This window comes from Epargyreus clarus, unplaced genomic scaffold (assembly GCF_041222505.1).
Source record: "Epargyreus clarus isolate Ecla_fem2 unplaced genomic scaffold, WU_Ecla_fem_2.2 ptg000021l, whole genome shotgun sequence".
Lineage (NCBI taxonomy): Eukaryota > Metazoa > Arthropoda > Insecta > Lepidoptera > Hesperiidae > Epargyreus > Epargyreus clarus.
In genome coordinates, this window is record NW_027332228.1 from 9155097 (window position 1) to 9177986 (window position 22890).

The window sequence follows — 22890 nt, forward strand, 5'->3', positions numbered from 1 at the left end:
GAACCTAAACAGATCCATCCAGAACCTAAACAGTTGAACATTAAGTATAAAAGTTGAAAAAATTAATATAAGATGCAGATAATTTAGAACTTCTTTACATGAGCATTAAACATACCACACAATCTAATCATTATTCTGTCAATTCTTAATATTCTTAACCAGTACAATCTATTGAATTTTAAGGCTTTTCAATATATCTTAAACCTAAAGATGGTTGTGCGTTAGCTGTTGTTCGTAGAAAATAAAAAGGCCTCCATGGAAATTCTTAATTTAGCCTAAAATATACAACCACCGCCTGTTGCTAATGGCACCCATATTGAAATTTTATACAGAAAAAAATCTTTTAGTAATTTTCTTAAGGACGACGTCAATTTATCAAGACTAATAGTAATATATTAAGATTATACTCGTACTTAAACTAAAAGGAAACGACGTTGTTCATGATTATATTTTTTTTTAAATTAAACAGCTGACTTTTCACTGTATTATATTCTTTCTAGAATACAATAAAAAAAGAACAAAACAATCAAAGATATAGCAGTCAAAAGGTCAAGGACAATTACTTTATTTAAAAAAAATTACAACTAACATACCTTCTTAGATAAATTTCAATCAATCTTATTTCATTTTCGGTATAAGTGCAACTAGAACATATTCGGATCACCTTGCCAAAGGATTCCATGTAGCAATTATTAATTTGGTGTTGCCAAGTAATATCTCTTAATTACTTCGCAGCTTTGAAACATGAGGACTGTAATATTCGGGGAAAGTTATTATTAACCAAGTTCACTTTGAGTGCCATCATTAATGGGTAGTGCATTTTCGTGCATGTAGGCCAAAATGAACATTGAAACAATGTTATATTGAATATTGTATATTGAATGTTATATTATAAGAATGTTATATTAGATATAATAATGTTATATTATGAACTTGAATTTAGCGTCAAATTCATTTTTGAGTGACCGACGAGCTACACATTCTTGATTTTATTCGAAAAATCTCTAAACATCGATTTGAGTCGATTGTCTCTTCGTAAACGACTACGATAGATGCGTATACTTTTTATAACATAGGAGTAGCAGACGAGCATGCAGTTCACCTGATGGTAGGTAAGTGGATCCTGCCGCCCATAGACATGTTAAATCAACCCCCATATAAGATTAGATTCCTACCAGAAGTCGGCCGCAGACATGGAGCTACCCCTGGGAACTAAGCTGGACTACCTCGCAAAGTATATGACCTCAGCAGCACTTAATGCTACTGTTATTAGGCAGAAATGACTTAATACTTCCGGAGCAAATAACTTATTAATACCAGTTTTATAAATATTACTTTTTACAGCCGCGTAACCACTATATAATCATTATTAATTGCTTTAGCGTTATTAGCTTATGAGCAGTCATTATAAAACTTATTCCAGAGGCGCTATCCATCCATATGCATATATCTTCCACCACACTTACTTCCTAACTTACTTTTCATGAAGGCATGTTGGTAGCAAACTTACTGATTAAAATATATATACGAGTAGCAGTCCCACCACCGCAGTCCATCATTAGATGCCTATGTATTGAAATAATTATGAATTAAAAATATACATCGGTTTAGTTAGGTAATCTAAAATATCAGTCGTAATTTAGTTTAAAATATCAGAATATAATTTTCTAATCTTTATGACCTATCTTTAAGTATAAAGTTTATATTTATATTTGACAACTCATTATCTCGAAAACATCTCCAATTATTCTATGCCATCTTGTTCTTATATAACCTTTGTTATAATAGCATACCTGATACCACAAAAAGTAAAATAATACTCAACTGAATGATTAGTTATCTGATAAGAACATCATTTATTGTCATTATAGTATTTTATGCCATTTACACAAATAAAATGTAAAATGATGAATTTGTAATGATTTTTTTAAGGTTGAATTAGTAAACGGTTACGCACACATGCATTCCACCAGGTGATAATAGTCACTACCGCACATAGGTACCATAGTAACCAACACCATAAAGCATATGGTTTAAACATATAGTATTTCGAAGGTGGTAGAACCCTTTGTGGTTCGACTCCGGCGGCACCACCACCACACCTATTTCTACCTAATAACAGCAGTGTTAGGCGCAGCTGAGTTCCGTTTTGAAGGGTGTGGTAAGGAAGACAGACTTTTCCGAGGCGTACCAGCTTAGTCCTCTGGGGTAGCGGCGCATCTGTGGTCGACCTCAGGTAGGAAAATCTAATCCTATTTGGAGTTGATTACAGATGTCCATGGGCGGCAGTAGCCACTTACCATCAGGTGGACTGCATGCTCGTCTGCCACTCCTATATTATAAAAAATATATATATATGGGTATATAACTGAAGCTGATCACAGATTCGTTGCTACTCCAGAGGATAATAAAGATGATCGCGACTCTCAAAAGTCTATCGAAATCCACACAATACCATCAAAGTACAAAATTGCTTTACGCTAGGAATAGGTATAGCAGTGGTACCTCCCTTCTCGAACTCCACCGCCTTACTCCACCACCTTTACAGTTAAATATCAATAATTAATTTATGTCAGTTGTCTCTTAAATATTGTTATTACTATCAAAAAGCTATATATTGCTCATCTTCGTATAACATGTCCAAAAAAGCATTAATGTCAAATAATGTTACTCGACCTCAAAACACCAAAAAGAACAAATTGTTTTTAAAAAAGTGTACATACGGTAAAGGGAGCATTGTTTACAAAACTCAATGAGAAGTTGACCTTAAACGTTTACATAATTGTACTTAAATACGCATTGCCGAGTTAACATCGTGTTTTACAACCAGATTCATTCTACCTCATGTTTTCTCTTTAATGTTTACGTGACTTCAAATTACATTAATGGTTTTTGGTTCACAGGTGAAGCTGTTAGAAATAAATAAGATTGCGGTGGTCACTATTCGAAACGCATTCCTAAACGACGAAGAAAAGATTTTAAATGACCTCACCAAAGCTGTTGGTTACGAAATAAAAACTTTAAGGACTGTTGTTATATCTGAAGCGGAATCCTCGAGGACTAAACGTGATACTACAGATACATCAGGAGCGACACTACAACTGTTCGTATACGGTTTGATTGAAAGGGAACCGGTCGAAGTAAATCAGCTCACTACGTAAGTTTTTAATGTATTTTTGTTTTGTTTAAAAAATACACACGAAACTCGTATCACACGAGAAGTTAAAAATACGAGTACTTTAAATAGAGTTTTATCTTATTCAGATTGTGATGGCATAAAAAATGAAGGTAGTACTGTAAAAATCTTCTTTGTTTTAGCGACATTTCTAACAACAATATAGCGACGGTCAACGTAGCTAGCTCTGTACCACTAGAAGATCATCTGGTAGATCATCAAGGTCAGGGACGTGACACCGGATTGTTAGCGGCGACAATAGCGCTCAGTGTTCTACTCTTTATACTAATTGTGGCTATCGCAGTATGGTACTTCCTAAAATGGTAAGATTACTGTTATTTTTACGGCATAAATTTTAACATAGAGAAACAATCTTTATTCATAATCAAAATAATTTTCCAGGCGAAATAAAAAACTCTACAAGAGATTTAGTGATAAAAGCAGTCTGGCGTCTCGAAGTGAATCAGTCGAACAACCTAAGCAGGATAATGTAGCGAAACCGAGACTCAACATTGAAGATCTAAAACGAAGTGAGAGGAAGCTTCAAGAAAGACTTCAAGTACCAATAGTTGATGTAACAGTGGAGCCAACTACTTCTACTGAACAATCTGCTGATGCCATCATAAACATGCCGACACCAGAACCTCAATCGCCTATTATAATTCAAACCATAGATAAATTAAAAGATAATACTGAGGAATCTGAAGATGATGATGAATTCGGGGAGAAAAAGAAATCGAGAAGAAAATCTGTAGTGACATTTAACGAAAATGTAGAAAAGATTATACATATAGAGGACACCCCGGATACCATTCCAACAGATGATTATGAAGTTTATAAATTATAAATAACTTATTAGTAAATTTAAAATGTATATATATCTTAACTTTGTACTATAATAAATTAGCTCCTTTTTATTTATATAATGTTTATTCAGTAGTATTCTATAACATTCTGGGGTATTACAACTCTTTCCTCGTACCAAAATCCGTATTATGAAAATCTTTTCTCACATGGGTAACACACCAAGGCATTGACCTCTTTACGACGGACCCTAAGATATGATCTGACATTTGAATAAAATTATGTGGTTTACCTAACAGTGAAGTATCTAAGTAGGTGGTAAGGATACTGGCTGACACGGGACTTTATAAGTCAAAATCTTTCCATAATATTCTGACAACTATTTTCGGTTATTTTAACAAGTTTGCAAATTAAGTGAAACTACGCAACTGACCTAGAATTATAGAAACATTCACATATTTGTTTACATTTTAAATGAGACTAATGTCTTTGTTTAACATTATTGGTTTAACTAGCGGTGTGAAAAAAATCTACTAATGACAATAAAACATAAAAATGACCTTTTAAGAAAGTAACTTAGTGAAATGCGAACGTTGTAGAAATTTTGTATACGTGTAATAAAGAATATACAGTTTCCGAGTACATTTCTGAACGGAAACTGTAAAGTTACTTACACAGGGAGAGTTAACCAAACAGGCAAATAACTCACGGCTTTAAAGCTCAGGCTTTTAAACTACGAATAACTGTGGAGGTCCGAAACACCAACAAATGACACAAGTACCTACCTACTAAATAAACATGTATTTATTTCTCCCTTGTTTACGACAAGAACTGTTTTCGCCAAAGTCTGGACCATAATATTTAAAGAAGATTCTTGCCTAAAACCTAAATAAGTTTTAATTACAGCCGTTAACTAGATTAAAATCTGTAATAAAACTTCCTTTAAACTTCAAAGTAAATAATTTAATATTTTAAGTATTTAGCATATATGCACCTATTTGTTTTAGTTTTGATTAACGTGGTATCGTAATTTTACTAACTACACTCATGGCAAGCAAAATAGAGTCATTCGTAAATCAGTTAACCATTATTATCCACTCCTAGAGATAGAAATGGGCATTTACCTTTGCCGTAGGTACGGCACTTAGCAGTGAACTGACACTTAGCAGGCTATTGAGCCTCAGTGAATCAATAACTTTTATTAAAGAATCAGTAGGGACCTTTTCTTCTAAATTTATTCCCTTAGTTACCTTCTACGTTAGCATGGGAATCATAGTGATGTTATTGTAAGCCCCTAGGATGGCACTTAACACCTGCACTATTTTTATACCACTGCTGGCAACTGACTGATAGAAGTTACATGTTAGTGATCAACCTGTATTCGGGTGTTTACAAACCGCATGTTTTGTCTACGAGAAAGTTTATTTTCCCGAAACGATGGTACGAGTAGCGCGCATGGAATACTATACATGGTCAGCTATTCAACTTTAGACCGCTGAACGTTGCTTGACTTTTTGGAAACCGCGATGCTATGCGCGACATTTTTAAAGTATTATTAGTTTTCTTTTATATTTCTTCTCATAAAGTCTGTAGACTCTGTCAAGTGGATCCAGTTCATCATATTAAGCATCATTATTGTTACATGAGTATCGTTTTATTAAAGTTATAATATACAAGTCATTAATATGTAATCCCACGTTTCATTGGCGCTGGTTGTTATAAAAAGTGTAGTTAAGTATACAATGAAAGTACCGTAAATCGTAAAAGTTTAACATTATACAACTGTTGAAATTGACAAGTTAATGCTTTATAACAAGCAGTTTTATGATCGAAGTTAATTAAGAAACATAATATTCAAAAATAATATATTTTTTAAAACAATTTACTACTCAACATATTTCAATTTTATTGTTTAAATTCTTCATCACTTCTTATATGAGATGAGAATATTTCACAAAATTATGATTAACAAATGTTCAGAAGAATCATAAAGTATTGTATGCCCATTGTTAATATAAAAATGGTATTATGGTACTAAAGATAGCATCAAAAATAATTTAAAGAGACAAATTTCCATTAAAGGAGAAGCCAATTAAGGCAGGACTATTGTATTGTGAAGTGACAAACACTCAACCCATAATGATAATAAGCCATCGTTGCAACATTGAATTTTAGATGCTGGAAAAGTGCGCTACTTATACTCTGAAACACATAGACATACTCGTCTTTATTAGTAGTATATCTATGCTGAAACAGCACCGCGGCGGCGCCCGAATCTAACGTTTATTTTATTTGTCTTAAGATTAATTCATAAGACTTCAACTTATAGCTAAACTGGCCACACATATTTTTTTGTCTACAAGCTTATGTCTATTAGCTCCACAACTTTAGATGTGTAACTATGGATTAATAATAACTAGTTGAACCCGCGAACTTGGTGTCGTCCCCGAATAAATAAATATGTTCATAACTTGCATTAACAATAATGTTATTTTCTTTTACAATCATTTATAAAATCTTAAATACCACCTAGAAATTAAAAATGTTTGCATACAGTTGCCACAATCCACGCAAACGCCAAATATATTTTGCGGCTTTTTTTCTGTCATGTAGGTATCAATATAAAATGTATACGAAAATAAATTTTATTCAGAATTTTCATTTCTATTTTTAATTAATAAATAATAATTCAACAATAAATCGAAGATCTCGAAAATCTATTATACACTACCGTTCTTGTGTTCCATATTATATACAGATTGAATATTATTATTAGCCGAACGGACACGTTTGTTCATCTACTTTCTATAATACTTGGATATTATGGAAATTTACTCCGCAAAATATGTTGGCCAAAAAAAACAGCCATAAATTTCACAACAACGTTTTAGCGCCCCAAGTCCGCTAGATGTCACGTGAAACAATAATATGAGTAAACTCGTCTTTACAGTTATCCTTTTGGCCGAGCATTTTAATGGTATAGAATTTTATATTCAACACGCAGAAGGAGAAACATCCGTGACTGGTCGGAATTTAGTAAAAAACTCACAAAAACAACGATCGTGAACGCCTCCGCACAAGCCTTCGATACTTTTTAAGGTTCCGTTCCTATAGGGTAAAATTGGAACCCTATTAGCCTTATTATTAAACCTTAGCAGTCTGTCCGTCTGTCCATCTCTCCGTCTGTCACAGAGCTCTATCTCCTGAACCGTAATAGATGAAAACAAATGGGAAAAATGAATTTGAAAATAAATGGGAGTCGCCATCAAAAAAACCGTTATTTTTCAACGTATTTTTGTTCGGGAGCCGTAATTGGCAGACAGTTCAAATATTCACAATGTATTTCCTTCAATGGCTGCTATAATAACAAATACTAAAAATAAATAAAAAATATAAACATATTGGTGGTACGGAACCCTGCGAGTGTGAGTTCCACCTGGCCACTTATCTGTAATCTCCTTTGTCTCATGATCGATTGTTCGCACCTGGGTAATATAGTACTGGAATTTAGTAACATCCAGACCCATATGCCATTGACAAAAAAGTCCATACCAAAATAACAATTACTTATAAAAACTATGAACTATTTTTCATAGCTCGAAAATGGTTGGCACGCCGAACAGAACACGATAATGTAATTAAATGTATTGTAGTGTCTTGCAATCCCGATTATTTATTGTCGTTCCGTAGATCAGATCGATAACCATTATTTATTGTACTTGTGGCAAACATTAAAAATAAAACACATAACAACATGATACATTCTGGCACGTAAAACAAGGGACAAAAGTAGTAGTTAAATACCAAAAGAATCATAAAAAATGCATTATAAACTTTAAGGGTGCTTTGAATTTGACAGACAATAAATTATTTTTCTATACAATATTTTGAAAGACAGGCAACTGACACGCTATATGTCTGTAGATGTGAATGTACCCTTATTTGTATAATATAGTGGCACATCATCAACAACCCATTGCTGTCCCACTGCTGAGACGGTGAGATTTTTTTTTTATAAATCTCTCAGGTATGCAGGTTTCCTCATGATGTTTTCCTTCGCCGTTTAGCAAGTGATAATTTATTACGCACATAACTTTGAAAAATCAAAGGTGCGTGCCTGGGATTTGAACCTCGGACCCCTCGATCGAGAGGCCGAGTTTCCTAACCACTAGGCTATCACTGCTTCTATAATTCGTAATATAGTGGCAATCGAAATACTGTTGTCCTGCTAACGTACTGCCTCCACAGTACTCCACACGTTCTCGCGTCAAGTTAATTCTTATGAAGAAACACAACCACTCTTGTGCAATACTACATCCGTCCACACAGCAATCCAACACAAATCGTCTAGTTTGAAAACGCCCTAACGTAAAGCAATTAAAAAGTTAATAAACCAAAGGACAATGCCCATGAAAGTATGGACCGCCGTCCAGAGTTGCATCAAATTGAAACTTGTTGTGGACGATGTATAATTAACCAAATACTACCACCAATAATTATTTTTTAGATCAGCACCCGGGTTCTGAAGTTATTTACCGAAATGTTACATAACCTCAAAATCGAAAATATCCGACGATAGATTGATGGTCGGTTTTAACTGATAGTAGGTACCTATAATGTAGTTCGATTAACATATTCCATTTACTTTTAAAAGTAGTAGGTAAAAAAACCTAAAATATTCCTAAAAACCTAAAATAATGAATTCCGAGTATAAAATACCGCCATTTTAATTTTTAAGAACAACAATCAACATTAACGAAACTATTCTGATCGACAAATTATGTAAAAAAATCAAAAATTAATTTTAATTAATTAATTTTAATATTACTTTCATTTTGACGCGTGAGAAAAATCAGTACCAAGAATGGGCATTCTCCTTTATTGCAAAAATAAATTAACCGTAATTCGCTCTCATTCACCATTATCGATGTAATTGATTTATTACTTTTCACAATGATACCTTTGGAATGTGAAATATGACACGCAAAAATAAAATAAGACCTTACTTTTCTTGACAACCCATTGACTCCCTCGATCAAAACCGCTTACACGCCTTCGAGAGCTTTTAAATGGCAAGTAACTTGTCAAAGTGTCAGGTGTTCAGAACATGATCCTTTTAAAACATATTCAATTTTTCATAATTTACTTAACGCCTTACTGGGACCTCACAAGTCAAAGAATGAGTAGCTTATTTGAAGATCACTGTCTGCATGAATTACAATTGTAAGATTTCTACCATATGCATTTTGTCATATTGAAGTGGCTTACAAGCTGGCATTTTATAGTAGAACCCATTGAGTTTCGACTCTGGAGGCACCAGTGCTACACCTATTTCTGTCTAAAACAGCAGTGTTTAAGGAAACATCATGTCCAAGACATTGCAATATAGTGCTGGGAAGTAGCAACGTATCTGTGGCCGACTCTGGTAGGACTCCTATCTGGGGTTGACTACAGACGTCCATAGGCGGCGGTAGCCACTTATCATCAATGAAATGCATGCTAATTTACTACTTCTATAATATAAAAAATATTCAGGCACAGACACTGTAAAGTAATTACAATTAATTAAAGTGTGAAACATTTTTTCTATAACACTGATGAAAGAAATTGTATTGTATATAGTACAATTTACTATAGTAACGATATGAGTCACAAGTAATAAATATAAAGAGTATTAGGAAAACTCGTCAAGAATGTATTAAAAATAAACGTTTATAAACCGAAAACATTTTACTTCACAATTTTACTTTAAAAAGTTAACAAAATAACAATTAAGCGTACAAATTATAGATTCGACAACAAAAGTGGCAGAGTAACGTTCTTTACAATAATCGGAAAATAACTGCCCAGAAGGCGATCTACAGTGCCCTTTTATACGCCCCTTTTTACTTAATACCCTCATTTTACAATTACATTTTCTATCTTCTGTTGACGTTCCTTACAAGAGATAATTTAGTAAGTACATGTAGATTTTACACAGATAATAAAAATCTATTAAGTATCAAATCGAATCGAATGAACGAATAAACTATTAAGTGGCATCAAATTCAATTTTATTGAAGTGTATAAATTAACCACAATGTATTTTTGGTGCAAATCATGTATTTCATTAACAAATTCGTTAGAATGACGCAGATCTAAAACTCCAATAAGTTAGAGTTCAATAACTGGATAGAAAAGAATGTATTTCGTATTGAAAATGAGTATTTAAAATTCAATTTTATACATGTATCCGTTATATTAAGAGTTCTTTGCCTCATAATGTTTGTGTGTAAATCTTCTGCGATCTTTTGATATCCTTATTTATGTGAATATATAATTTTTAACGGATGGTTTCAGAAACTTAATTAAAAATTAAACATTAAAGTTAATAGATAGATATTTCATATCAAGGTTTGACAATTAATTTTTGAGTGTTTTTATCTTTAATGTTATATATTAAAAGACGACAGTAATATACTTCATAAAAGGTAAAGAATATTATAAATCCATTTGATGTACGTACGAGTAGGTACATCTGCTCAAAAAGATACAACCTTTTTTTCATTACTGCATCCCATAAAATCATTCTCGAACTTATTAAAACTTGGAATTTTATATTTTTACAACACCATTTATACAGTCGCCTTTTTGTTGGATCAGTTTAATAACGTAATTGTACTAAAATCGCTCCACACCTACCGAGTTGTAAAATATTTTATTGAAGAACATATAAAGAAAGCACTCACCTTAATGCTAAACACACGTATATAACCATGAACTTGTCGTCTCATATCTTATCTGTGAAACCATCACAAACCTACAGGATGTCCTATATTTGATATTAAAAAGCGATCTATAATAATAAATTGTTTTAACTACGTATAGTAACTAAACGTCAAAATTTAACAATTGTCAGTTGATTTTCGTAAAAATATATCCAAATAGGAATTATCTTAACAAAAGTATATTATTGCAATACATTAATTTTAGAACACTGCACAACATGAGTTTTGAAATATTAATATTGGAATCGTATTAATAAATGTATTAAAATTGAAATAGCAACTCTGGAGCATACTGTATAAATATGTAGTGTAGAACGCGATTTTAAAAATATATTTTCGACATATGTAAAGTATTGGAGTCCCGTTAGACAACGAAGTAAACAAGATGGCAATTTTATTATTGTACTAGGTATGTCATCATGTCCTTGTCTGAATTATCAATTCACGTTAACAGCTAAATATTTTTAACGAATAAGAAATATAGTCGATGATTTGAGATTCGCTACTGATTTTGTGGATTTACATCGACTATACATCAGACTGATTTTTACTACTAATATTATTAAGACATAACAATAGTTGCATTTACAACTTACTTAGATTAGATTTAGACTAATAGATAGATAAACACTATGATAATTCTCACCCGTTATTACTAACCTAATACATCTTTTGCTTACCAAGATTCGAAATTAGACAATTTAAAGTAATTGTCAAATTGCTAACTTTGGTAACCAAGAACAATTGTTCTTGGTTACCAAAAAGTTAACCACTAGTTACTTGGTTGGTTACCAAAGACAGAATGCACAGAAAGACTACTCCACTAGTAAAGAAATAGATAGAGGAATAGCACAAGGCTCCATATTAGGGCCATTGCTCTTTATATTGTACACTGCAGATGTAGTTAAGAACATCAGACATTGTAAATACCATATTTACGCAGATGATCTGCAAGTCTACATTTCTTTTAAGCCTTCTGAAACACAATCTGCCGTGAATAAATTAAATGAAGATTTGGAACGTATCTGTAAATGGTCCAACATAAACACCCTAACCTTAAATCCACAAAAATCAAAATATCTAATCTTAGGTAGTAACAAGAAAATTAAAAAAATTGTTTCGAAGGACCCAAAGGTGCTTGTGAGTGGTAAGTCTGTTGAAAGAGTCTCAGAGGCGCGGAATTTGGGAATATTAATGGACGAGTCCTTACGTTTCGAAAACCATGTCATAAATGTAGCTCGAAATTGTTTTTATAGGCTTAAAGTACTTTACCGCATAAGAGATTTTATAGGTACTGATTTAAGAACTAAGCTATGTGAATCATTAGTACTTTCGAAATTAAACTATGCCGATACCGTGATAGGCCCGCGACTTCTAACGCGCTCTGAGAAGCTGATACAGCGCGTACAAAATGCTTGCATGAGGTATTGTTTTAATATACCACCGCGATCGCATGTCACACCCTATATAAACAATGCTAATATATTAAAAATGAAGAACAGGAGACAGCTTCATTTTGCTTCCCTACTATTCGGCATAATAAAACATAAGTCGCCGCCATATCTATATAACAAATTACAATGGTCTAAATATATCAACACTACACACCAAACCCGCGCTGTTAGTTTTAGGTTATGCTATCCAACACACTGCACTGCTGCGTTCCGTGGTAGTTTTAATTACTGTGCAACGAAGTGTTGGAACAATCTTCCTCCACCAATTCGTAATACAAAATCGTTAAATAATTTTAAAATTAAATACAAACTGCATCTTTTAAAGTTTCAAAAATGTCAGCAATAATGAATCTTTCACGTACACAGACATTCTCTCATACACATGCACTTACGCACCCACACATGAACATACACACGCAAATACACGCAACACACGCACACACACTACCCACTCATACTCACCCACGCCAATTTCATGCTTACACTTATTTCTTGCACTGTTCACTCGCTTCAAATATAATATATATGTATATATATACAGATACTACAGATTATTACCAGTATTATTAGTAGCTATAACACAAATTTTATCTATATTCATATAAATATCTATGTTATTTAATTATTATAACCAGTACGTATAGCACACACCACTTGTCCGAGCTGCGCGAAAAATAATACGGGGTTTCACCGAAAACCAGCAGCCGCGGTATCCCGCGACACAGGCTGAGTGTAACCCTTTTTCGGTATCCATCCTCATACTTAATAATTTTGCTCACTTGTTATGTCATATATATTATGTTATATCTGTCTGTTTGTTTTATGTAATATGTATTAAGTACTAAGTAACCTTAATTGTAACAGGATGTTTACCGAAATAAATGTTTTCTTTCTTTCTTTCTTTCTTTCTTACAAATTTTCTGTACAACGAATAGTTTACCCGATAGAGTTATAAAGTAATTTGCATCCCTTTTTCAAGGTGGCGGCGCGGGAAAAGAGTAGCTACCCCATAAACTTGCATTTAGCTTTACATTGACTCTCCCTCGACACCCAAAAAATAATAATGCGACCCTTTTATCTTATATTTTCCATGTATGTTCTTCGTATATATTTTACTCAAATTTAGTACTAAATCATAGCTTTGTTGTTTTTTTCTTACTAAGTCAAATTAACCAATTACCTATTAATCTGATTCCATAAACTACCTACCGAATGTGATACGTGCACGTACGTGCGGACTGAAAATAACCCATTATCATTGCTACGGTCTCCATGTTTATGATTCAACTCTCATTCCCATCTTGAAATGGAAGTTTTCAAGCAGACGGCTGGAAAAGATACGATAGAGAGGTACTTAACTCATCACAAGCGATAGAACTATATACAAATATATTAATTTACGAGCTTTTGACCGCGGCTTCGCTCGCGTTACGAAGTAATATTTTCGTCCCCTATTTTATCCCCTTGGGGGTAGAAATTATCAAAATCATTTCTTAGCGGATGCCTACGTCATAACATCTACCTGCATGCCAAATTTCAGCCCGATCTGTCCAGTGGTTTGGGCGTTGATAGATCACTATGTCAGTCAGTCACCTTTGAGGTATATATATTTAAGATAGAAGAAGTAAATGTTTAGAGTATATTTTATGTGTAAATGAGATTCATGTTGATAAACGACATTTTTTACTTCAGTTCAACATAAAAATACTCTAAAATCGTCTCTAACAATGTTTTTAAACAAAATATTTATGTACACACGACTGACAACCCGCAATGACAACCATGGCCGGTCATCGGTCGCGGACTGTGGTCGATAGGCGGCGACGGTTGCCAGTAGTTGTCGGCCTTGTCATGTTCTCTATAATCAACCTCAGATAATATCAAAGTCCAACCTGAGGTCTGTCACAGATGCGTCGCTACCCCTAAGGGCGAAGTATGATCGCCACGAATAAATACATCTCCCTTATACACATCCTTTAAACTAGTGCACAACACTTCCAATTGTTGTTATTAAGCAAAATTATATGTGACGGTGGTGTCTCCAAGATGAACCGTTAAGAATTTGACCTTTAAAATCTATTATTAACCATCTTGTATTATAAGGTAACAGTAAGACAAGTACCTAACATCCTGCCGAACGTGCCGCGAGTACCGAGCTGATGTAATGCAAGCCCTCAATGCGTTTCACGGTACGACCCGGCTTTGTTTTCAGTCACGGAACAAGCTGGAATGTAATAATATTCATAATGCTCTCATCCCATTTACCTGACAATGTAGTCGCATTGTTGTGCACGGATACTAGATAAAATATGATGTAAAGATTCTGTGATATTCTATCTATTTAAAAACTTCATATGTTATTGTCGACTGCCTTGCATATGAAACGAGGATCTTATCGAGGATACATCTGTCATCGGCTTCAGGTAGAACCTGCTCTATATAAAGTTCTATATGGTCACAGATGCCAATGGGCAGAGCACTCACCATCGAGTAGACTACAAGGTCATTTGCCCTTTCAATCTTATAAAAAACATTCATATCTTATTCATTGTCGTTACGCTCTTGGCATAGCGATCGTGGTCATCATGCTACAATTAAGGAGGCTGATGTCATCCTCATGATGTCTCGCCATTTCTCTCGACTAGCAGATATTCTAGTACAATCATGCAATACACTGCTCATAGAGGATTTATTTTGGACGTTCTATCGCGTAGGCAACCGCTATCCGTGTGTTCCTTATTCCACCACATTTCCAAGTCTTTATTTATATCGGTATTTTTATATTTTTTAGAAAGAGAGATGAATAACTCATCTGATTGAATAGAACCCCTTCAGTTTTAGTACTACACATATTAAGTGAGGAATCAAGATCGCAATCAAACGTAACAGACATACCTATTTAGTTTTAGAAACAACATTTTGAACTTGTATAAGCTAAAATAATACATTCTCCCATTAAGCACATAGAAAACGAAATGAAAACGTAGTCGCAGGTATCCGCTAACACGAACAATATCCACCCACATTCTTGCCAAAAATGTACTTTTCCTGCAGATAAGAACGGTTTGTTTATTGCAAGTTGAATCCGTAAGTAAATTTGGACATAACGAGGATTAAGCTGCAGGGCACGAGCAATAAATCCAGTTCAGTTAGCGAGCCGTCGCGCCGTGTGGGCACGAAAGTATTTTATACCCAGAGCAACACTTAGGCTAGCAATTCACCGGGTTTGTAAGAAAATATGAGTAGGATATGGCCGTACGTTGTTTCTACCTTACCTTCTTATATTGCGTGGAACAACTTATACGAAAAGTGTTGCATTAGCGTTTGTTATATTAAATATATGTTTGAAGTTATACTTCTCTACACGTATTAAGGGAAATATCAGAGTAATTTTAACATGTGTACGAAATCAACATGATGAAGTTAGCCAAAATTCTATTTCTACTTGTATAATTATTGAAATATAACTTAGTCATAATAAAAGCGTTTACTCCATCTGGTGTTAAATTAATCATAGAGTTCTTGTTGTTATTCTTATTATAGAGATCCATTTAAGCCTTTTTAAAAATAAGCCAGAAAGCGATACTAATTCAATCAAACAATAAAGAATTATAAAGATTGTTGTCGTTTGCATCATATGTAATATAGCTTCGTTCAATTTCTATGAACTAGTGCTAGCAGTAGAATAATAGCAAAAGCAATCTTATCCATGATCTGTTCTTCATTACTTATTCTTTCTCAGAGCTTTAGTGGACGATTATCCTTATACCTGTCGTGGTCACTTACAAAAATAATTTTTAACTGCCCCATTGACGTAAACATCAACGTTAAATGTCCAAGTAAGTCATAAAAATATTTAAACCATCATTTTATAAGTGCAATCCTTAACCGCTGGTAGTAATAAAAACATAAATTTTACAGTTTTCCAGGAAGTAATATACCCGACATTTATATCATAATGCAAACAAATACTTCGCCCATTTTGATACAGAATTGACCGACATGTGGTAATTTAATTATCACAGCTTATCGAGGCCACAGAAAATTATAAATAAATATTATGTAGCCACAGTTCCGTTTAATGATCAGCGTAAAAACCTGTTTTTTCTATATTATATAATACTTTTCAGGATAAATTTGTTTGATCAAAAATTAGAACAATTCGTGTCTTCCTGGAATGCATTTTGGCTAAATTATAAAATAAACATTATTAAAGTAACTTAAACAATTTGATAATTGAATAACATTGCCAGTATTATAGACATATACATTTACATATTTACGCATTGGATTCATATGTAGGAGCTTGTAACTGGTTTAGGAAATTTTTGTGTAAAACCGGTACATACAAACAACACGAAGATTACAAATTAAATGCACTTATAACACGTTTGTGTATTTATTTTGGCATATTTATATAACACCAGCTGTACGGAGCATAAGTAATTATTTTGTTTAATACTTTAAATGGCAATTTAATATTGATATAAATTACTGATCTCGGTAGCTTTAGAACCTTGAACTGCTACTTCAAAAACAGTCGTAAATATCGGTACCGCAAAAGAAATTAACAAGCCAGTTTTAAAATGTAAAATAGCGAATGTGGTTGCCACTATCACGTAGGGTTGTCACTCGTACCTCGTACTACAATACATAGTAATGTACTATACCTTGTAAAAGAATAACTGTACAGTATTATATTATGAAAGATACTATTTTTAACGGACATTCCAGATGTCTTGGCCCTCCCCCGAAATTGCTTTATGAGCTCTGCGGTAACTGTTCCACTGCTGAGAACGGGTCTCTTCTCAAAATGAGAGAGATTATACCAAAGTCCACTGCGCGGGCCTAGTGCGAGTTGATAGACTTTAAATAGTTTATAACTTTTTTTAAGATCTCTCATATATGTTTTCTTTTAATTTTTCCTTCACCGACAAAGCGAGTGATAATTAATTTTTGAAACCTACGCACATAATTTGGAAAACGAGTTATGTCATACGAAACCTCGATTGATAAACCGCATTTCAAGACTATTACCGCTTTTATTGCTGTTTATTGAGCAATGGTTTCAATATTTGGAAAAGGTCGGCGACAAAAAAGCTCATCAAAACTGTAGGAAGTCTTAATTTTTTTCCCTTAAGTACCATTATGTATTTGTAGTATTTTTGTAAAGAATATTATTTCTTCTCATAGGTAACAACCCTACTGTCACGTAAATTAGGTCGTTCACCCGATTAAACTGTTGATCGCGGCTGTTGGGCCTTTTAGTAAACACTTAAAATTGTTAGTTACTACCGAACGATTAGCAAAGTGATTATCAAAATACATACATAATGGACCATCATCGACGGTTCCAAACATTTAAGTGTTTTATGTTTGTTTGGCTGCAATAATTATACTTGTCTTGTTTTGTGTTTTAATTAACTAATAATCAATTATTGTTTAATTAATCCCATAATTACAAGATCATATGCCATTTTGGTGATACCATGATAGATATTAGAGTTTTTCGACTATATTAAAGTGGCTAGTGAGCGACGGCAGTAACCACTCAACCTCAGATGCAGCCCGCATGAGTCCACCTAATTTTATTATTTGTTGTTTATTGTCAACCCTACTCCCACCCGGTTGGTTTAACCCGGCTCCCACAACTACACCGGTAGGATACAATACAACCCCTACTTTTAAATAAGGTGTCAGAAAAACACTTTTTACAGGAAGTATAACAAAAATAGCTTTTCTTTTAATTTATACTATAGTTGAGTTAATATATTTTACTCTACTTAGACAAAAACATTTTTATCTTTAAGTTTAGGTATATGCATAGATATATTGCACACTGTAAATATACAAAGTAAATATGAAGAAGAAGAAACTGTAAAACACGGCGAATATTTTATAAAACAATTTATATCTCTAAATGGAATCATATACCATTATCTTTAGTTATTAAAATTCATTTCCGTCGCATATAGATCAAATTTGGGATCACAACAATTTTAAATTAGTTTTAGCACAACATATAAATTAAGATTTCCGATACACGCAGACATGAATGGTCTGATGTATGATAGTAGTTATTTAACAATAGCATATTATTACATAGTATATCGATACCGCCGTAAGGTATCGCCTTAAGTCTTCGCCTACTTGGTCATCTATCATCTGCTCAGATCAAGATATTATGGTAGCAGGTTGTTGACCGCTCAATTTTGAATAGGTATAATCTATTTTATTGGTAGTATATTCATAACACAGCGATTTCCTTGTGTGGAATCACAGGCAAGTACCCCTGATGTTTCAAAGTGTGCATATTAGAAATTAATTATCACGTGTTAAACAGTGAAGAAAATATCGTGAGGAAACCTGCCTGGCTGAGGATTCTTAAATAAAGATTTAAAAAACCTGTTGCACTCTGAAAATAGACCGTGCCCAACAGTGGGATAGTAATGGGATAACGATGATATTCTTTTAACGTGACATCATTGCGTTGCTAATTTCTCTTTATACATATTTTTCAATAAATAACCTTTCTTATATATCGCGTCATTGTTTTCAGTGGACATTTTACGTGAAACTAACAAAGGTTCGAAGACATTAAAATTGTAATACTGTAATTAGTTAAGCCAATTATGCACTTGATATTGAACAGTCACTGCCGTTCAAACAGATCAAAACACAACGCAAATAAACTGGATTCCGAACTGCCTAAAGAAAGTAAAAATAATTTGCGTTGATCACAAAGAGTTTTACCTTTAGAACCTTAAAAGAGGCAAAAACCTGATGTCATGACTCATATGCAATCAATCAATTTTCTATTCAAAACTTAAACTAGGAGATAATTTTCTGCAAAGCTTCATCATTTATCTTGGGTAATAAAATTATATGATTGATAGGATAAGCCAAAATATACTTCGTAACAAATAGTTATTATTTTCCTGTCGCTTGTTAGCATTAATCTTATAAAATAATTCGATTTAGTAGTTATTTATCCAATAAATAAAGTGGTAACTTTTTGTTGTCCAAACGCAGAAGCACAGCTGCAAAACATTTAGGCTATTTTGAAGCAAAGAGATACGTGTTCTTATAGGATAACTTGATGAATAAAATACAGATAAAATTGTTTTACACACGAAAACATTGCACCACAAGCTTACATTATAAAAAAATACATGTTTAAGGTATTCAGAGAGCAATGTTTAGTTTCTATATTTTCGTTGAACGTCAGATATGACCCTTACTCTATTTATATTTGGCAGTAACTGTTCATGTGCTTTAGTGACCATTTACCCAATACTGTATGTTTATTATTAAATGACGGGCCACATTTCAACACCTATTTTGTTCAAACGAAATTAATTCAGCAATGTAAAATAGTTTAACTATGAAATTGATACGGTTTTAACTACTTAACTTAATTAACTTGTGTTGTTATTAACAATAACTTTTTAAAACTTGCGCCTTTTACTTTAATGAATATTTTATAAAATAATGTATAATATATGTACATACATATACAATTATAACTATATGTTATATTATATTTTTAGTTATTAAGATTCCTTTCCAATATAGAAATCATATTTGGAACCACAACACTATTTTAAATAAATCTTCCCACTACATATAAAATTTGTTCATACGTTATTTACATTCGTTAAAAGGATATACTTGAGAATAACTTTATCCTAACCAACGGTTTTTAAAAGACGACATGACACTTAAGCCAATTAAAATTTTAATGTATGGATCGTGTAAGTAACATGAAATGGAACATTACTTGTTTTAAAGTTCCAAAAAGATTAAAGAGTTATTTGTAAGGAATTTTTATTATAACGGTTTTACCAATGTTATAATAATATAAATAGTTATTGTTTATATTTACATCACATAAGAAATAATAAAAAGATAAACTTAATACCTGTAACTGTAACACAAACATATCATTTTAAATCACTTAATGTTAAAATAAATATTATAACGGCCATTATAACATTCTACTAACTGATGTTTTAAAATACTTTACATTTTAATATTGATTTAATCGATTCTCTAAAACAGTTTTATTTTAGATTAAATTACAGAAACATTAGTAAGGTATCTATTGTTACAGGATGTTAGATTTCGAAATAAAAAAGACTGTAAACTTATGATGTTCATACTTCCACGCAAAAGTGAAACTGCCTTGCAGCTTTTATTCAATAGCTGTATTTAAATACATACTTGTTCACCCAGTGCGTAGTTTAACTCCGCAGTTGCATGGTTCCTGATTTATCAGACAAGTTGTGTAGTTCTTTTTTGTTTGTATGCCAGCAATATTCTTATTTTTCACTGCTGGGCACATGTTTATTCTATATAATATGTGAAGTACCACTCTTAATTTTTTATTCAGAATTTAAGACAAAAAAAAATAGCGTCATATTCTCCCACATCCTCACATACCACAGCCGTACCTCAATCCCACTCGTCCTTATCTTAATATTTAGTCCACTCGTTTAAATTAACCATACCCTTTCCAGAACAACCTGTATCTCGCTAAGAAACCGTGAAAGCAATAAAAATAACGGTATGCTAATGTGAAGCTCCTTTTCAAGCATTGGAATAATTTTAACCGCACATTTCCGATAATTTAAATCATGTGAACCGGATTTGCAACAGAATAAGGAAAAATCCAGATCTTCGTCCTATATGTCTTTATATACACAAATATATAGCTAATGAATAAGATAAGCTAACAGAAAAGAACGGTTTTTAAAGGAATATATCTTAGCACATACAATATACATATCATATGCACTACATGCATAAAAATGGTATATTAAACGTAATACAATAATTTATTTATAAAAGATAGTAGAACTACATAGTATATTTAGACCGAGGAGGTACCATGGCCACACCTATTACCAGTTTACGAGGTTTTGTATTTCGATGAAATCGTAATCCTCAAAAGTGATAACTAATAACATATCTGTGATCAGCTGCGGGTAAAACCCCAGTTCTATATGTAGTTGATCACAGACGTCCAGTGGTGACAGTATCCACTGACTGTGGACTACATGTTTACTAACTGCTTAAATCTGAATATTAATTAATTATTGACTTATTTAATTAATGACTTAAACCGTTACGAGTGCGCATCACCTGAAACACAGCGCGAAGCCTCCAAATTATATATATCCCCCATTTATCTGTCGTTATTTGCTACCCATGAGGATTAAGCTACATGAACATTGTAATAATAAATCTCAATAAAAACAAAAACTAAGCGCCATTGCCTACCAATCAGTAGATGAATCAAAGCAATAAATTAGCATAAAAACGGTTTACAGTTAGTCACGGCTTTAGCAATAAAAATCGTTAGTAGTATCCCAATATAGTTTATTGGCAAAAACAGCCATTTGCTATGTTATCATATGTTGCTACGTTAAGTTCGGTAATTTAAAAGACATTGACTTTGTCAACTCTGCGTGGGATTGTCAGATTTTTCAGTTTTGATAGGAAGGATGATAGAGGAAATGGGTATTTTGATCTTTACCTTAAATTAGGCGAGTCTTGTAGCTCTAATCTAAGACAAATTAGTCGCTAATATACTATACCTTTTCTATACTAAAGTTAATCTTATATATAAAATTCTCGTGTCACAATGCTAGTTACCGTACTCCTCCGGTTGGTGAAAATCGGTAAAACCGTTTTGCTACCGATTTTCACCAAATTTTATATGCATATTCAATAGGTCTGAGAATCGGCTAATATCTATTTCTCATACCCCTTAGTGATAAGGGTTGTTTACCCTTAACTTTTTTTTTAATTATATGGCAACACAACGTTTGCCGGGTCAGCTAGTGTGTTTATAATCAAAGGTAAATAAATTAAAGTTGTAGAACCGTAATGGTTCGTCCAGGGAGGTACCACCATCAAACCTATTTCTAACGTGAAGCAGTTCTTGCGTATCGTTGGAAGAGTGTGAATATCTGATGACTTAGGAACATATAAGGCGATTATCATCCTCAAAGGTAGCAATAGACCTGTGGGCGACCGCAACTAGAAATGTTATCTTACTAGGACTTGATTACATTGATTGTCCCTATAGTTCCGGGACCAAAATAGGGCTACGGTATCCCCTGCCTGTCGTAAGAGGTGACTAAAAGGGGGCTTCTAGGGTCGCGGGTCGCAAGAGTGGGAGCTCGAACCGCCCGTTCAGCGGCCCCAGGAAGGATGGCGGTATGTGTGGTCGCATACCATGGTACGCACCAGACGGTGTGGGGAGCGCCAAGCTAACCTGGGCGGAGCCCGACGCGGCGACGCACTAAGAGAACTCCAGTTGCGTTTCTTTGGACATCCCGAAGCCCTATACTCAGCGCCGAGGACGGCCACCGGGGGTTTTAGTGCGGTAAGAATCCCACATAACCCTGCGTCGCTCCCACGGCACCGGGTACCTTTTAAAGGTACCCGGTGCCTCGTCGTACCTCGTCAACAAAAAAAAGAACTTCATTACAGATGTATACGTACATCAGTAGCCTCTTACCAGCAGGTGGTCTGCATTCTCGTTAATTTTTATTATAAAAAACATATATAGGTCAGAATTAGTCATCGATGGCGTAATTCATTAAGCTCGATCATTCTTCACGTACTTAACAAAAAGCCTTTTTATTATACTTAACGATTTCCTTTTCAATCTATTAAAGGT

At 33.5% G+C, this 22890-nt stretch overlaps 1 protein-coding gene across 1 annotated transcript in view; it reads left to right on the forward strand.

The window, feature by feature from the left end:
• Positions 1 to 4385, forward strand: part of LOC140750830 (uncharacterized) — a 44397-nt gene extending 40012 nt beyond the window's left edge. Inside the window, exons 38-40 of the mRNA XM_073084556.1 lie at positions 2904 to 3157; positions 3319 to 3498; positions 3578 to 4385. Coding sequence (XP_072940657.1) covers positions 2904 to 3157; positions 3319 to 3498; positions 3578 to 4022 — 879 coding nt within the window. The 3' untranslated portion in view covers positions 4023 to 4385. The remainder of the gene's footprint in view (positions 1 to 2903; positions 3158 to 3318; positions 3499 to 3577) is intronic.
• The last annotated feature ends 18505 nt before the right edge of the window (positions 4386 to 22890 follow it).